General features: G+C 36.6%; 1 protein-coding gene across 1 annotated transcript in view; it reads right to left on the reverse strand.

Annotated features, from left to right (window-relative positions):
• Positions 1–12,930, reverse strand: part of SENP6 (SUMO specific peptidase 6) — a gene marked incomplete at its 5' end in the record, with an annotated part of 62,182 nt that overhangs the window by 4,973 nt on the left and 44,279 nt on the right. Inside the window, 5 exons of the mRNA XM_075707124.1 lie at positions 983–1,071; positions 3,201–3,304; positions 6,345–6,778; positions 12,043–12,135; positions 12,348–12,470. Coding sequence (XP_075563239.1) covers positions 983–1,071; positions 3,201–3,304; positions 6,345–6,778; positions 12,043–12,135; positions 12,348–12,470 — 843 coding nt within the window. The remainder of the gene's footprint in view (positions 1–982; positions 1,072–3,200; positions 3,305–6,344; positions 6,779–12,042; positions 12,136–12,347; positions 12,471–12,930) is intronic.

Genomic DNA, 12,930 nt, shown 5'->3' on the forward strand with positions numbered 1-12,930 from the left:
TGAAAATGTATTGATGGATTTTTACGCCTTCATGAAAATGTATTAAGAACAATCCATACACATTCCATATCATGTATAAGTAATTTTATCCTGCACCATAATAATGCATTGTGAAAGCCTTTACCTTTCTAGTAACCATTATAGTCACAAAGAAGGAAATAAAAAAATGGATAAATAAATTGTGAAAAAATACAAACGGAACTGTGAAGACAGCAATGCTAATAACAATATTTCTACATTTGAAATAATGCATTTCTGTCACACCAAAAATGCAAGCAACTGCAGTCAATGATTATTAATAAATAATTTCTGGGTTTCAAACACCAAAAAATAAATTTTAAGAGTTTTAAAATCCAAAACAGATTTAAAAAGTAAACAAAACATGTAACTGAACTTAGTCTCGTGGAACATTCTTATTAGAGAAAAAAGAATACTACTAAGAACAGAGAGAAAAAAATACTACTACTAAGAACAGAAAGAGACAATAAACAGCTAGAACACATTTAGATAAGAAATGGGGCCAGTTAAAAATTATTCCCATTTTCCTGTACTAATTTGAGTGGTGACAAAGGTTTTCTTTAGTATTAATTTAAGTTAATTATTTTCCTTTAAAGACATTCTTCTTTTTTTTTTTAATGTCGAAGGACACATTTAAACATGCTTCTGCACCTTCGTTTTGTAGGAATCTAAGTGCAAGATATCAAGGAACAGCCACATTTGAAGAAACAATCTTCAGTTGCCTGAAGCAGCACACAGGCTTAACAGAAACCCAAAAAGCTATTATTTCACTTGTAGTTTCATTCATTCAATTTTCTGCTCACTGAAGGTAATGATACCACAAAGTATAAAATTCTCTGTCAAACACTAATAACATGCTGATCAAAGTGTTTCAAGACTGATGTATGACCATTTCCCACAATTACTGTCTTTTAAATTTCATTAACTTTTATGAAATTTCCATTTTAACTGTTTTAATACTTACTGTTTGCAGATAGTAGGCTTCAGGTGCCATTGTCCCATTTCTGAATTACAGTTATCATCTACAAGGCCACCATCATCACTACTGTCTTCCTACAGAAGCAACATGTTTACAGGTATTTAAAAGCTAATCTTGTTTTTCAAACAGATGCAAAAGAAATTACTGCTATACTTACCATTTTTATTCAAGACCAATAATATAAGTTTAATAAAGAAGTGTTAGCTTTAATCTGAAACCATTCATTGTTTGTAAAGTTTGCATTACCAACTTTTAGTCATATGTTTTCTCAAATCCATGCTGGAACAACACGGAGTGAACGGAGCTATTTATTTAACGACTGCTGAAACTACAAAAAAGCTGCAACTGACATTTTCAAAGCATTGCTGGGTTATAATCAAAATTATCAATACTCTCCCTTGCTAATGATTACTAGAAACTTGCTTGGCCGTTTCATGTATGTTATCTTCTAGATGAAATGCGACAAAATCTGCAATGAACTCAGAAGTAAAATTTGATCTTTGCTGCAGAATGCACCAACTTGGTTCTTGGGGCAAGGGAAATTAAACCACCATATTATACATCACAGGTTGCAAAACTAGTCATGCCACAAACCTGGGAATATCCTTTGACGTTTTGATTTCAATATTGATTGTTATGAAGGATGTGGAAGTTTTATGAACAAAACCACTACGTTCTTGTACCTAAAGTAACCCAATGATCCATGGTTTCTTACCCTTCTACTGAGTTCACTGTCACTACCACAGACCATTGCATTATAGGGAAAGAGATGCTTTCCAAAGATGCAAACCCCCATATCAGCATGATTTGTGAATTTTTTGGTGAGAATTATCTACACTTCACTAACACACAGGATCCTATGACTGAAATCCTCATGCTATGCCATGAAGATGCTACCATATTAGCAACTACTGCCTAGTTCCTAATACACTTGTTTCTGTTGCAGCCTCAACTCCATTTTTGGCAGATGTGAAGGTGCACTCAGCCTGTCCTGGTTTACCATTTCTATACTTGCTTCCTGCATTCTAGAAGATATTAGCGACAGCTTCAGCCTGCGTTAAGTTCTAAGCTACACTGCAACCAGGGAACTCAACGTCTTTTCCTCCTCTCAAGGAACATAGCTGGCCATGTGCTTTCTTCCCTGCCTTCATGCCATGTACTTCAGATTGGAAACACTACTACTCATTCTCCATCTTCAGGGAACTCTAACTGCTACAAAATAGACAGAAAGGCACTTCCATCAAGGCAAGAATCACAGAATGTTTGGGCAAGTGGCATGACAGGAGAGGTGGGTTGAGTCTGTATGAAAAGCAGAGTTAGGTTTCAACATAAACTGGAGCTTTTCTATGTGTACACATGTATACATACTATTTGGAAGCTGTTACAAATTGCTGCAGACTTTGGAAAATAATTGTTTGTTCTGGACTCAAAGGTGAAAAATAGGTAACTCCTAGACTGTACATTTGATAGCCTCTGATTCTTTATTTCGGACAACTTGGAGTCATACACCTGGAACATGAACAGGAAGGCCAATTAGGAAGAGTAAATGTGTAACTTCTAGCTTGCTCACATTGAACTTACACTGTAGAAACGACAGGGCTATGGAATAACGCCCTCATACCCAGCACTGAGTCAGTAAAGGACATTTTAATGATCAGTCTTTCCACAGCTCTAAAAATCTAAACACCTTCCGATCTGAACAAGAACACTACTTGATTATAAATCCATGTTGTTTAAATTTGATTAGGAGAAGTACCAATGAAACAAACCAGCAGAGTAGCACCTACTTATAAATGTGTCTGCTTATGTCCGGGAAATGCACCTGAAAGAGAAGTAACTTGTCCTTGGGTCTGGTAGATAAACATGTGGGTGGGGGAAATGAAAGATAGAACTGTGTCACCTTTCAGAGTTTCCACTAAAATCATTATGTAATATTGTCACTATGCAAAAGACTCACAAAATTAAATGCAGGTTCAGTACAGCAGTTTCCTATTAAGCATTTTAATGAACGAATGTACAATCCTCTCCTGCCAGCTAATTTGCACATTTTTGTAGGTAATCAGTGCCTTGGATTTGACACTTGTAAAGAGAACTAGCTTTAGACAATGCACATTTACAATGTGTATACAGCTTTTAAGCTGCCCATTCAAAACACAACATAACAGTTCGCATTTGCCCCCCAAAAAATTGCTAAATTCTTTACCTGGTTATCTTGGTCTTCAGAAAAATCTATAAGCTCATCTTCATTTAGTTTACTGCCATCAGCTGAGTCTTCACTATAGTTTAGCCTGATTTTGTGCAAGCCATCTGTACCAATCACAGACAGTAGTATATTTAAACATCAAATATTATGTCATCATTGAAGATCAAACTAATTTTAGACACCTCAGATTTGCCCAGGATTGCTCACAATAAATGTGATACACCTGACATAGTATTTTATTCATGCATATAAACAAAAGTGAGAAGTTTCTTCTAAGAAACACAGCAGAAACTGTTCCTTATTCTGTGAAACGCCTAAAAAAATGCTAAAGACCTTTAGACTTTAGACGAAAACCCACCATGAAATTACCCTGTAGTTCCATGAAGCCTTTACAACAGTATAAATTGGTACTGCTACCAAAAGGGGCAGTCTCATTTGGTCCCTAATATAACCACTTATTCCCATCCATAGCTGGTTCCTTCCATGACACCAAATACATCCACACAGTGGACCAGACGAAGAAAGTCAGTCACAAGCTTATTATTTTTTAACTTGAATCAGTTCCTTGATCAGATTTGCTGTGCAGTTATATGAAGACTTGTGCTCGTAAAAGGGAAAAAGCAGCCTGGGAACATGCTGCTAGGGAGGGCAGAATGCAGGATCAGCCCTCCTGGGAGCAGCAGCTTAGAAATGCTTGTGAAACTTCACTGTTTACTACATAAAAAGAGTATCAGTAAATTCACTCCCTACCCCCTCTACATATTTAGTCACTTGGGAAACAGCATCAGAAGAAATAAAGAATAATGAATGTTATAGCTATACCTGTGAAAGAAGCAGATACAGACAACGACAGCATCAGCAGTCTTACTATACTACCATGCAAGACTTCAGAACAGATTCTGAGGGGAAAAATAACAATCTATGTGGAAAAAAGTGAAAAATGTATAACTCATGCCAGCAAAACCTGAAATCTTCGTAAGAAAACTTTTCCTAGAAAAGGGTTATATAATGTATCTAAACAATCATAAAAATAGAGGTGTTGGTTATGGTGTCACTGGAGGATGTATTACTTATTAACGAGAAACAGGATTTCTGTAAGAACAGTAAATAGGGCAATGAACTAGCTAATGGAAAAAAAGGGAGAAGACCTGCATTTGAGAATACTTCAACAGAGAAGCTGAAGTAACTCTTTGTAAAAAGGTTACCAGTGGAGTTCCACAGGGAATTAGTCTTACTCAGTATCTTTGAAAAGACCTTAGCACAAGAAGTAGGCCATATACTAATGTGCCTTATTGCTGACAGATTCGTAAAAAATAAAAATTTGTATCAAGAAGAATCACATCTCATACAAGAATTGAGTAATAAAAAGGGGATTAGTTAAGTAATAATAAAATAAATACATATTTTGGATGATTCTTCAAAGTTATTTAGGTATCAGCTCCTACTGATTTACAACGCCAACACCAGGATTTAGTTTGAGATCAAGACATCTAAGTTTAGGTTCCCATGTATAGTAGGCATGTAGGATCTCACAATGTTAAGTGGATACCATTATCAGAGCAGAGAGCTACTCAGCTGAACAGCTACTCTATGTCTGCTTTGGGGTAAGAAGAGGAGTTCTCTTGGTTTCATTGACTATACTATCAAAGAGGCACTTGCTGTCTTTTGAGATACCCTAGGATATCCAGGACATATGTATGGATTTGGCAGAGTCAAGAGTCAGGACCCACAACCTTCTGGACCAACAGATGAAGGCTGGGCAGAAAACCCAAGGCCTACATCACCACCTTCCATCTCGTTGAAATGGAAGTTTAGATATATAGCACATCTAAATTTAGCTGCCTAAACATATGATTAGTGTCAATCTCAAATTGAATCTCACCCTTAAACCAGGACTGTGACCCATAAGAATGTCTGCATTAATGAAAGGGTGCATCATCTGCAACAGCTGAGCAAGAGAGTCTGAGCGTTTTAGTCAGCAACAGAATGACCATCAGCCACCAATACAATGCAGCCATAAAAAAAAAATGTAATCCTAGCAAAAATATGTCATAAAGTATGTTCAATCTAACTACAAATAACAGTAGTAGCATCCAAGACACATAAGACCATATCATACAGCAGCAATATCATAAACAGCAACAATCACACATAAAATGAAAAATCAATTCAAACAAGAGCTGATCTACATCTCCCCCCCCGCCTTCTAGAAGTGACAATGTTATCACAAATCAATAAATCTAGATTAGAAAGTAGGAGAGTGTTTGTACTCACAAAGATATTAATGTTGTAATGGCCTGCAGTATACAGATTAGACTGTATGATTGATAATCTATTCAGATCTTGTACCATAAGCTGTGCAATTACTGGGTAAATTAAGTCAGTAGGAATACTATCTGTGACTAAAGTGAAAGTTTTTGCATGACCAGATGTTTTGTACTCTATGCCTCAAGGGGATCCAAACCTTGCAGTGAGCTGAGAAAACAATCTTAGTCCTAATTCCTTCATCTGCCTTTAAAAGTACGTCAGCTCCTTTGTTCACTTTGGTACAAACGCTGTTCCAGATCACTGAAATCAGCCTCCATAGCAGCGATGCATAGAGAAAGCCTCTCTAAATGTAACACGGAGGTCAGGTGAGAGAATTTTTTTATTATTATGATTTTCTTCTCAGTCTTTTTACCTTCTATCAAGTCATTAAAGAACTTAATGGTGTTGAAGCAAAACCTCAAATGCTAGAAGACACTGTAATGAAGGTTGCTCACACAATCTTAATTCAGCTCCCCCATGCACATACAGTATGAGGATCCATGGTCAACTACTATTCTTTCCTTAACAATTACAGTCTTAAGTGATACAAAGTGATATCTACAAAATAATTCTGTGTGAAAAAAGGTCACACAACTGAAAAATTAATCTGATTTAGGAAAACGTGTTTTATCTCTAGCCTTATGCCATGAGAGTTACGTCAACGGTCACAAAAACATTTTGTACGCAATGGCTATAAATTACTTACATTGCAAGCACTCAAACTTCAGCCACATAGTAAACTTTCAAAGTATGAAGTTTACACAATTGCAAAAGTAATAACAGATGTGAAATCTCAAAATTTTTCATTAAAATATGCATATTTTTACAATTACGTACCCATAGATTGGCTAGCAGTTGTGAATTCACCCTGTATACCATTTTCATCCAGAGTCCTATGGTCAAGTTTATGGCATGCTGATTCCACAGTGTTAGGTTCTTCCACATCACTGTCTATTTGATTTAGTTTTTTGAAAGCACTTTTTCCCCTACAAGGACTTCTTCTACAACATGAAGACTCACTGTCCTCTGTTTCAGTGTTTGGGTCAATTAAAGCTGTATTATACTTTTTGGTCAATGTCTTCTTTGCTGTGGACTTGGAAGGTGAGTTTTGTGCATCGAACTCATTTGGCAAAGGAGATGGTGTGTTGCTCTCTCCATCTGAAGATGAAGATTTCATCTGTGTTGCAGCATTTTCATGATAGTGGGGATTTGGTTCATATTTGGGTTTTTCTAAACCAGGAAAACAGATGACAGCCAAAAACCAGTGGGCACTGCAAAGGAAAACAATACATTAAAAACTAGCAATTACATTAATGTTCACAGTTAAAACTTACGTTGCTAAAAAACAAACAAAACACTGAGTGCACGTGCACGCACACACAAAAAAAGCCAAACCCTGTCCCCCATAGTTATCAAAGATAGATTGTAATAGCTGTTCACTTTTCTGAGCAGGTTTTACTCAAGCCTTCACAGTCTTCTCTAAGGGTAAGATCACTCCATGCAAGTACCCACCAACAAATTCATTAATATGATGCAGTTAGTTGAAAACAGGCGCTGTCTAAATATTTTTTCAATTTTCTCATACTTTATATATCCTTTTCCTTCTCTGAATTAAAGCTTTTTTTTTTTTTGACATTTTCTTTATCACTGCATGAATTAGAGATTGTAGAGTTCATGTTTTATGGCTGTATAAGGTTTTCTAGTAGTTCAGCCCTAGCAACACAAGTAGTCAGATCTAATGGAATAGCTGAACTGCCCATATTCTTCTGCCTATGAGACCTTCCAATTGCATATGAAAGAAATCTTGTCAACAGTGAATTAAAAAAGGGGAGAAAAGAGTGTTTGTAATGCCATCACCAAGACTCTGCTGTCCTTCTCACCCTTCACAGAACTGACATTCTAACCCTTTCAAGATTCAGCAATAAAAAATTACATCCCCCAACACAAAATAAGTTTTGCCCCAGCTTCCTCCTTATCTCCTTGCCTTGTCAGACTTCACTGACTTGCCACCCAATCAGAAATGGAGCAGCAGCAAATTCAGGGATTGAGGCATTGCAAGCAGATACCAACTAACCTGATTTAGAAATTTTCTGAAGGTTCTCTGATTCTCTACAGCAAATAACAAAACAGAACCTAGCTATGTATTATTATGCAGGTGAAGCCACATTTCAATGTGTTTTAGAAGAAAGAAAAAGCAGTAGCTAAAAATGCATGTCTAACCAACATACTAAAAAACTATGATTATGAAGCCTAACTTCCATCAAAACTCAATGGCAGTTAAAGTAAGCGGCCTTTGAAAGCAGCATGTGAAATATGGAGGTACTTTGTCTTGAATGATTCACCACACCTAGTAAATGAATATATTAAGTATTACCAAATCCTGGAATTTGTGTGTGCTCTATTAATACAGGCTTTATGTACCAATTATGTAAAGAGACTAGCAAATTAACCTGGATCTAAAAAGAAAATAGCTTGTAACTTTTAAAAGAACAACCTATTTCCAGTGGAGACTTGAACAAAAAGGACACTGATGCAGTCATGGTTAAATCACCCATATTGTTCTGACTTAATTCTCCCCTAGATTCATCCTGCCCACCTCCAGTTACTGCAGTTTGACAGCTTGTTAGCTGATGAGCCCATATTCCCTAAACTAGTGGTTATGGGAGAATCTAGAAAGACTTTCTGGAAGTAAATACTGAATTCCAGCAACTCTAAAGCAATCATTTCTAGAATGCACTCTTAAACCAGATGCCAGAATAAATAGCTGTATCCTAAAAAACAAAAAGCGTTAGCGGCATTCCCATAATGTGACAGAAGCTCTCCAGTTTTCTTAAATACTAGAATAACTTGTTTCACATACTATTTAATTCAAGACACAAAGAAGCAAAAGAAACTCGCAGATTGGTTCTCAACCAGACTAATTTTTCCACAGATTAAGGTTTGAGATCTTTTACAAATAGTAATGAAGGCAGATCTTTCACTGGAACCCAAAGAAATTCTTCCATACCTTTGATCTGCTATTGTATCACCATAGATAAAGTTCTGTTTACAAGGACTAACTACCAGCATCAAACCACACGGCAAATTCCTGAAAAATACCTGCAGCGCTCCAATGTGTCAAGTTGCAAAGATTGGAAGAGTCTAGACAACTCAAGGCTGTATGTCAGTTCTATGATCATAATCTATGAAGACAAGGAATAAACTGATGGAAGAGAAGTGGGTGATGAAACCTTACTACACTATATTAGGTTGCACATACAGATGTCCAGGCAAAGGCATGCTGAAAAAATTCTGAAAACCAGGTTCTCCAAAAACCACACAGAATGGCACGTAACTTTGTTCTCTATACACCACAGGCGTTAACTGGCTCTCCCTCCTCATCACTGATTCTCTGTGCTCCTAGCGTTTTCACTAATCCCTTGAAGTTATGAGGCAATGCCCCAATTACAAAAAAAAAAACCCTGGACAGCTAAACACCAAGTAGTCAGAAGTTATATTCTACTGAACATACAGCATCTAAACATCTTCATTCTTGTCAATACAAAGCGTGACAGTCCTCATTTTGCAAGTGAGGAACAGGAGCATGGGGAAATTTTGGGAAATTACGTAACACAGAAGTAGTCACACGAGGGAGTTTCTGAAAAAGCTCTTAGTACAGATATTAGGTCCCAGCCCACAGCCTTCATCATAAGATCTGCATATCCAAAACACTTACTGCAGATTAAGAAGCCAGCTAATATACAAATCAGCACCACAAATATATAAAAATGTTGTATTTGGTACAAAAGCAAGATTTCACAGTCCTGTTAACAAAGTCCAGGGGCTATATATTTCATAACACAGTATATACACAGATACAGAATGCTACCTGAGGCTGTAACTTACACAAACAGGATCTATACTGTACTTGCTAACCAGATCAGAAATCCTTCAGGTTAGTATTTTGCCATTAAGAAACAAAAATCAGCCCCGATACTTATTGCCTCTTTTGTCAGCAGTATGTTTAGTTCTAAAAATAAAACTTTCTGGTTCTGTATCAGAGAAGCTAAGAAGTGCTTGAAGTGGTACTGTAGTGAAGTTTTAACAAAAATGAAACAGGATTTACATGTCAATTCAACATTCAATTCAACAAGAGCTACATGTCAAAGTAAGAGAGATACTTGCAATAAGTAACCAGCAAAACCTCAAAACATTTTTTGACTGAAAAAAGTTAAGATGACTCCAGTTCTCTGCTCTTGACCCATTTTGAAACACAAGAATATTTGGAAAAGAGCAGTCAAATACATAGTAACATGGTAAAACCTGCTTTTCTTCTGTGTCATGGCAATATAAGGAAGGACACTTAGTAAGTGATAGCTTTTGCTACTAGGATAGAGGCCTAGAAGCCTTCATACCTGCTGGCTTTTGTGTTCTTCCCCAGACAGCTCACCAACCTCCTCTCTGTCCCGTGATACCAATTACTCATCATAATGGGAGTATTTCATTGTCAAGTCACTGATTCTTTCCTAAATATGCTAGCATCTCCCCACAAAAAGTTCAGCTTTTTGTTCCTCAAAACTGAGCATTGGGTTTCAGGGGATAGGGGAAGTGACACATTTGAGGGGAGACAGAATAGCAAGGTACATCCAAGAAAAATACTAGCAGCTAACAATAAATTAAAAAAAAAAAAAAAAAAAAAAAAAAAAAAAAAATCTAACTTACGCTTTCTTTGCCAGAAGGCAGGTCAAAACCAACAGTAAAAACCAAACCTGCTCCTCCCCCATCAAACCAGCACTTTTTCATCTCCCTGGATACTCCCCCTCCCTCCCCCCCCCCGGCTCTGCAATGTTCTTACTGTACATACTGGGAAACCGCTTTTGCAAATGAATGTTCTACTATCACCACTTACCAAGTTTCAGTTCACAGTGAAGGACAGTTCCAAAAAGTGTGAACAGGATCATTTCCAGAAGAAAGATGGACACCAAGAATACACTTTTCATGCTCTAATCGCTACTGGATGAGCCCATGAGACCAAACTAGTCCAAAGCAAAATCCCCAACCCACACATGGTGTGAACATCATGCTTTCAGTGCAAACTGTTTTGTTGTGCAAATTCACTCCTACTGTGCAAATTCATTCCTACTGAGCTGCACTACTTGCTAACATAGACATTGTTTTAGTTGCTTAACAGTAAATGAACAATACAGTGGAAACTACTATGTGCTAAGTTACTAGCAATATAATTAATTCTTGTAAAACCACAGAACTATTTCTTTTCATTTTCAGGTGACTTCTAAGTCACATTGTCTGGTATTTGCAGCATCATCAGTCTCATTTCTCCTACGCATAACCAACATGGACGTGTGAATGACAGGAGACAGGATGGTGGGAAGTAAACTACATAACAAGGTCTAAAGCAACTAAAATTTAAGTGACAGACACTTCAAAGTTCTGGTACTTAGAGCTTTGGGGGGAGAGGGATGGCAAGGATGAAGTCTGCAGTGGACAGAAGAAATATCTTACACCTGAGTCGTTTTCATCACCTAAGGACTGGCTGCCTTCCTATGGCTGTACAGACATCACAGAATCTCAAAATCTAAAGTCAGTGCTTGTGAACAGCTTTCTTGGGGATTTACTTATGACTGTAACAAAGACAGATCTATGGTCAGTTACCTCCTAACTGCCTCTCTGCAGCTAGCTTCAGAATTCAGCTGGGGAGGAGGCAAGGAAAGAGAAGATTCAGAAATTCTCCTTCCACTGCACAATGGCACGGTATCAAGATAAATTTTTTTGAAGAGCTTTTAATTAAAAAAACCCAACTATTCTTTGAATTTTCAAAGATCAAAAGATCAGTTAGGTATGCTTATGATAAGTCAGTTACAAATCTCCCATCTCTCTGTCCTTACTTCATTTATGCTTTTATTGTATATTTTTAAAATGTAGTACTTGAACTTTCCTAAATATTTTGGCTTAAGGACTGCTTAGATTCTTTTTGTGAAATGTAGAAATCTGTTTGTGACAACTTGCTCTGATCTTGAGGAAAGCAAGCATCATTAAAAGTCCTTAACAACCATTAGAATGCTAACAGTCTGCTTCCTGACCCAAGAAAAGTATCAGGACAAAAGGATATAAAGAGAAAGAATAAAGGTGCCAATACAGGGCAGTAGAGATTTTCAATTGCATTTTCTTCTGATTAAGTTTATTGTAACTAAAGGATGATCTCATTTATACCAAAGAGATCTCATTAAAAGAAAAAATAAGGACTAAAAAAAGGTAAATCCAGAAGTTATCCATGACAACAGCTTAGAAGAGAGAACCAGATAAAACCTAGAAAAAGTACTCAGAAAAGTTCATTTTTGCTCAGTCTTTATATTGTCTGATACTTCTCTTAAGGTGCTCTTAAAGGGCTTACATTACTATTTTGTTTTTACCACCTAGAAAAGGATGTTTATTCTCTTAATTTTCAATGTCAATTCACACTATCATATAACTTCCAATTTTTGAATTATGAAGCTTAAGCCTTTACCAAATGTGACAAACAGGTATGTTTACTTACGCTTCATTAAGGGGAACAAAAATGAAATCTTTCTCAAAAATGTCAACATGCCGTGTCCATGTTTTTACTCGCCCATGTCGTTTTTGTTGTATTCTGCAAGAAGAAACCAACACATGACTGTGAGTGACTTATTTTAATTGAAAGACTACTTTTCCAGATATTTTCACCTTAACAGCTTAAGATCTTCAAGGCATATTCTATGTTTGTTACAGGTCTGGATGCTTCCTAGAGTTCTGTTGATATCATAACACTGTCTGTAAGGATTTTATCTCTGTAAAGCATCTGTTCCTGTAGTCTTCACTTACGAAAGGTTTGAAGTTTCATGAATATTTCTTCTTTCTCTTTGATTAAGGCGTTTATAGAAGAATGAACTGAATACATGTATTCTATCAGCATCTTCTTTTTTCAGTTTTTCAAGTACCAAATACCTAATTAGTTTAAAAAATAAAAAAGAAAAATTAATGGAGGAGTTAACTCAAAGTATTCATCACCACAGTAAAAAGGACTGCCAACAGTGCTACCTCCCCACCAAATTGTTGCAGCCTTTCACAAAACAGCTGTAAGAATATTAGAGCTAACCAACCACAAGAACTCATTAATGCAGTCTCTGTGTCAGTATTTCAAGGTATTAAGTGCTCTGCTCAACCAACAAGTTGTTCTGCTACTGTTGTATTTAATTTTATATCGTGGCAGGAAAACAAATTTTCAGTGAGTTTGTTACATATGACCTATCTAGGAAAGACCCATATTTTGTAACTGAGCCACTAAATCTCCAAACACTCCCACAGTGATGCACTAATTTTCTTTCCACCACTAAAATATTTTAATGGACTGAAAATTATACACATGCACCTTATGTGTAGCATAAACACAGCAGCATGTAACAAT

The sequence above is a fragment of the Pelecanus crispus genome, chromosome 3, assembly GCF_030463565.1.
Source record: "Pelecanus crispus isolate bPelCri1 chromosome 3, bPelCri1.pri, whole genome shotgun sequence".
In the NCBI taxonomy this organism is placed as follows: domain Eukaryota; kingdom Metazoa; phylum Chordata; class Aves; order Pelecaniformes; family Pelecanidae; genus Pelecanus; species Pelecanus crispus.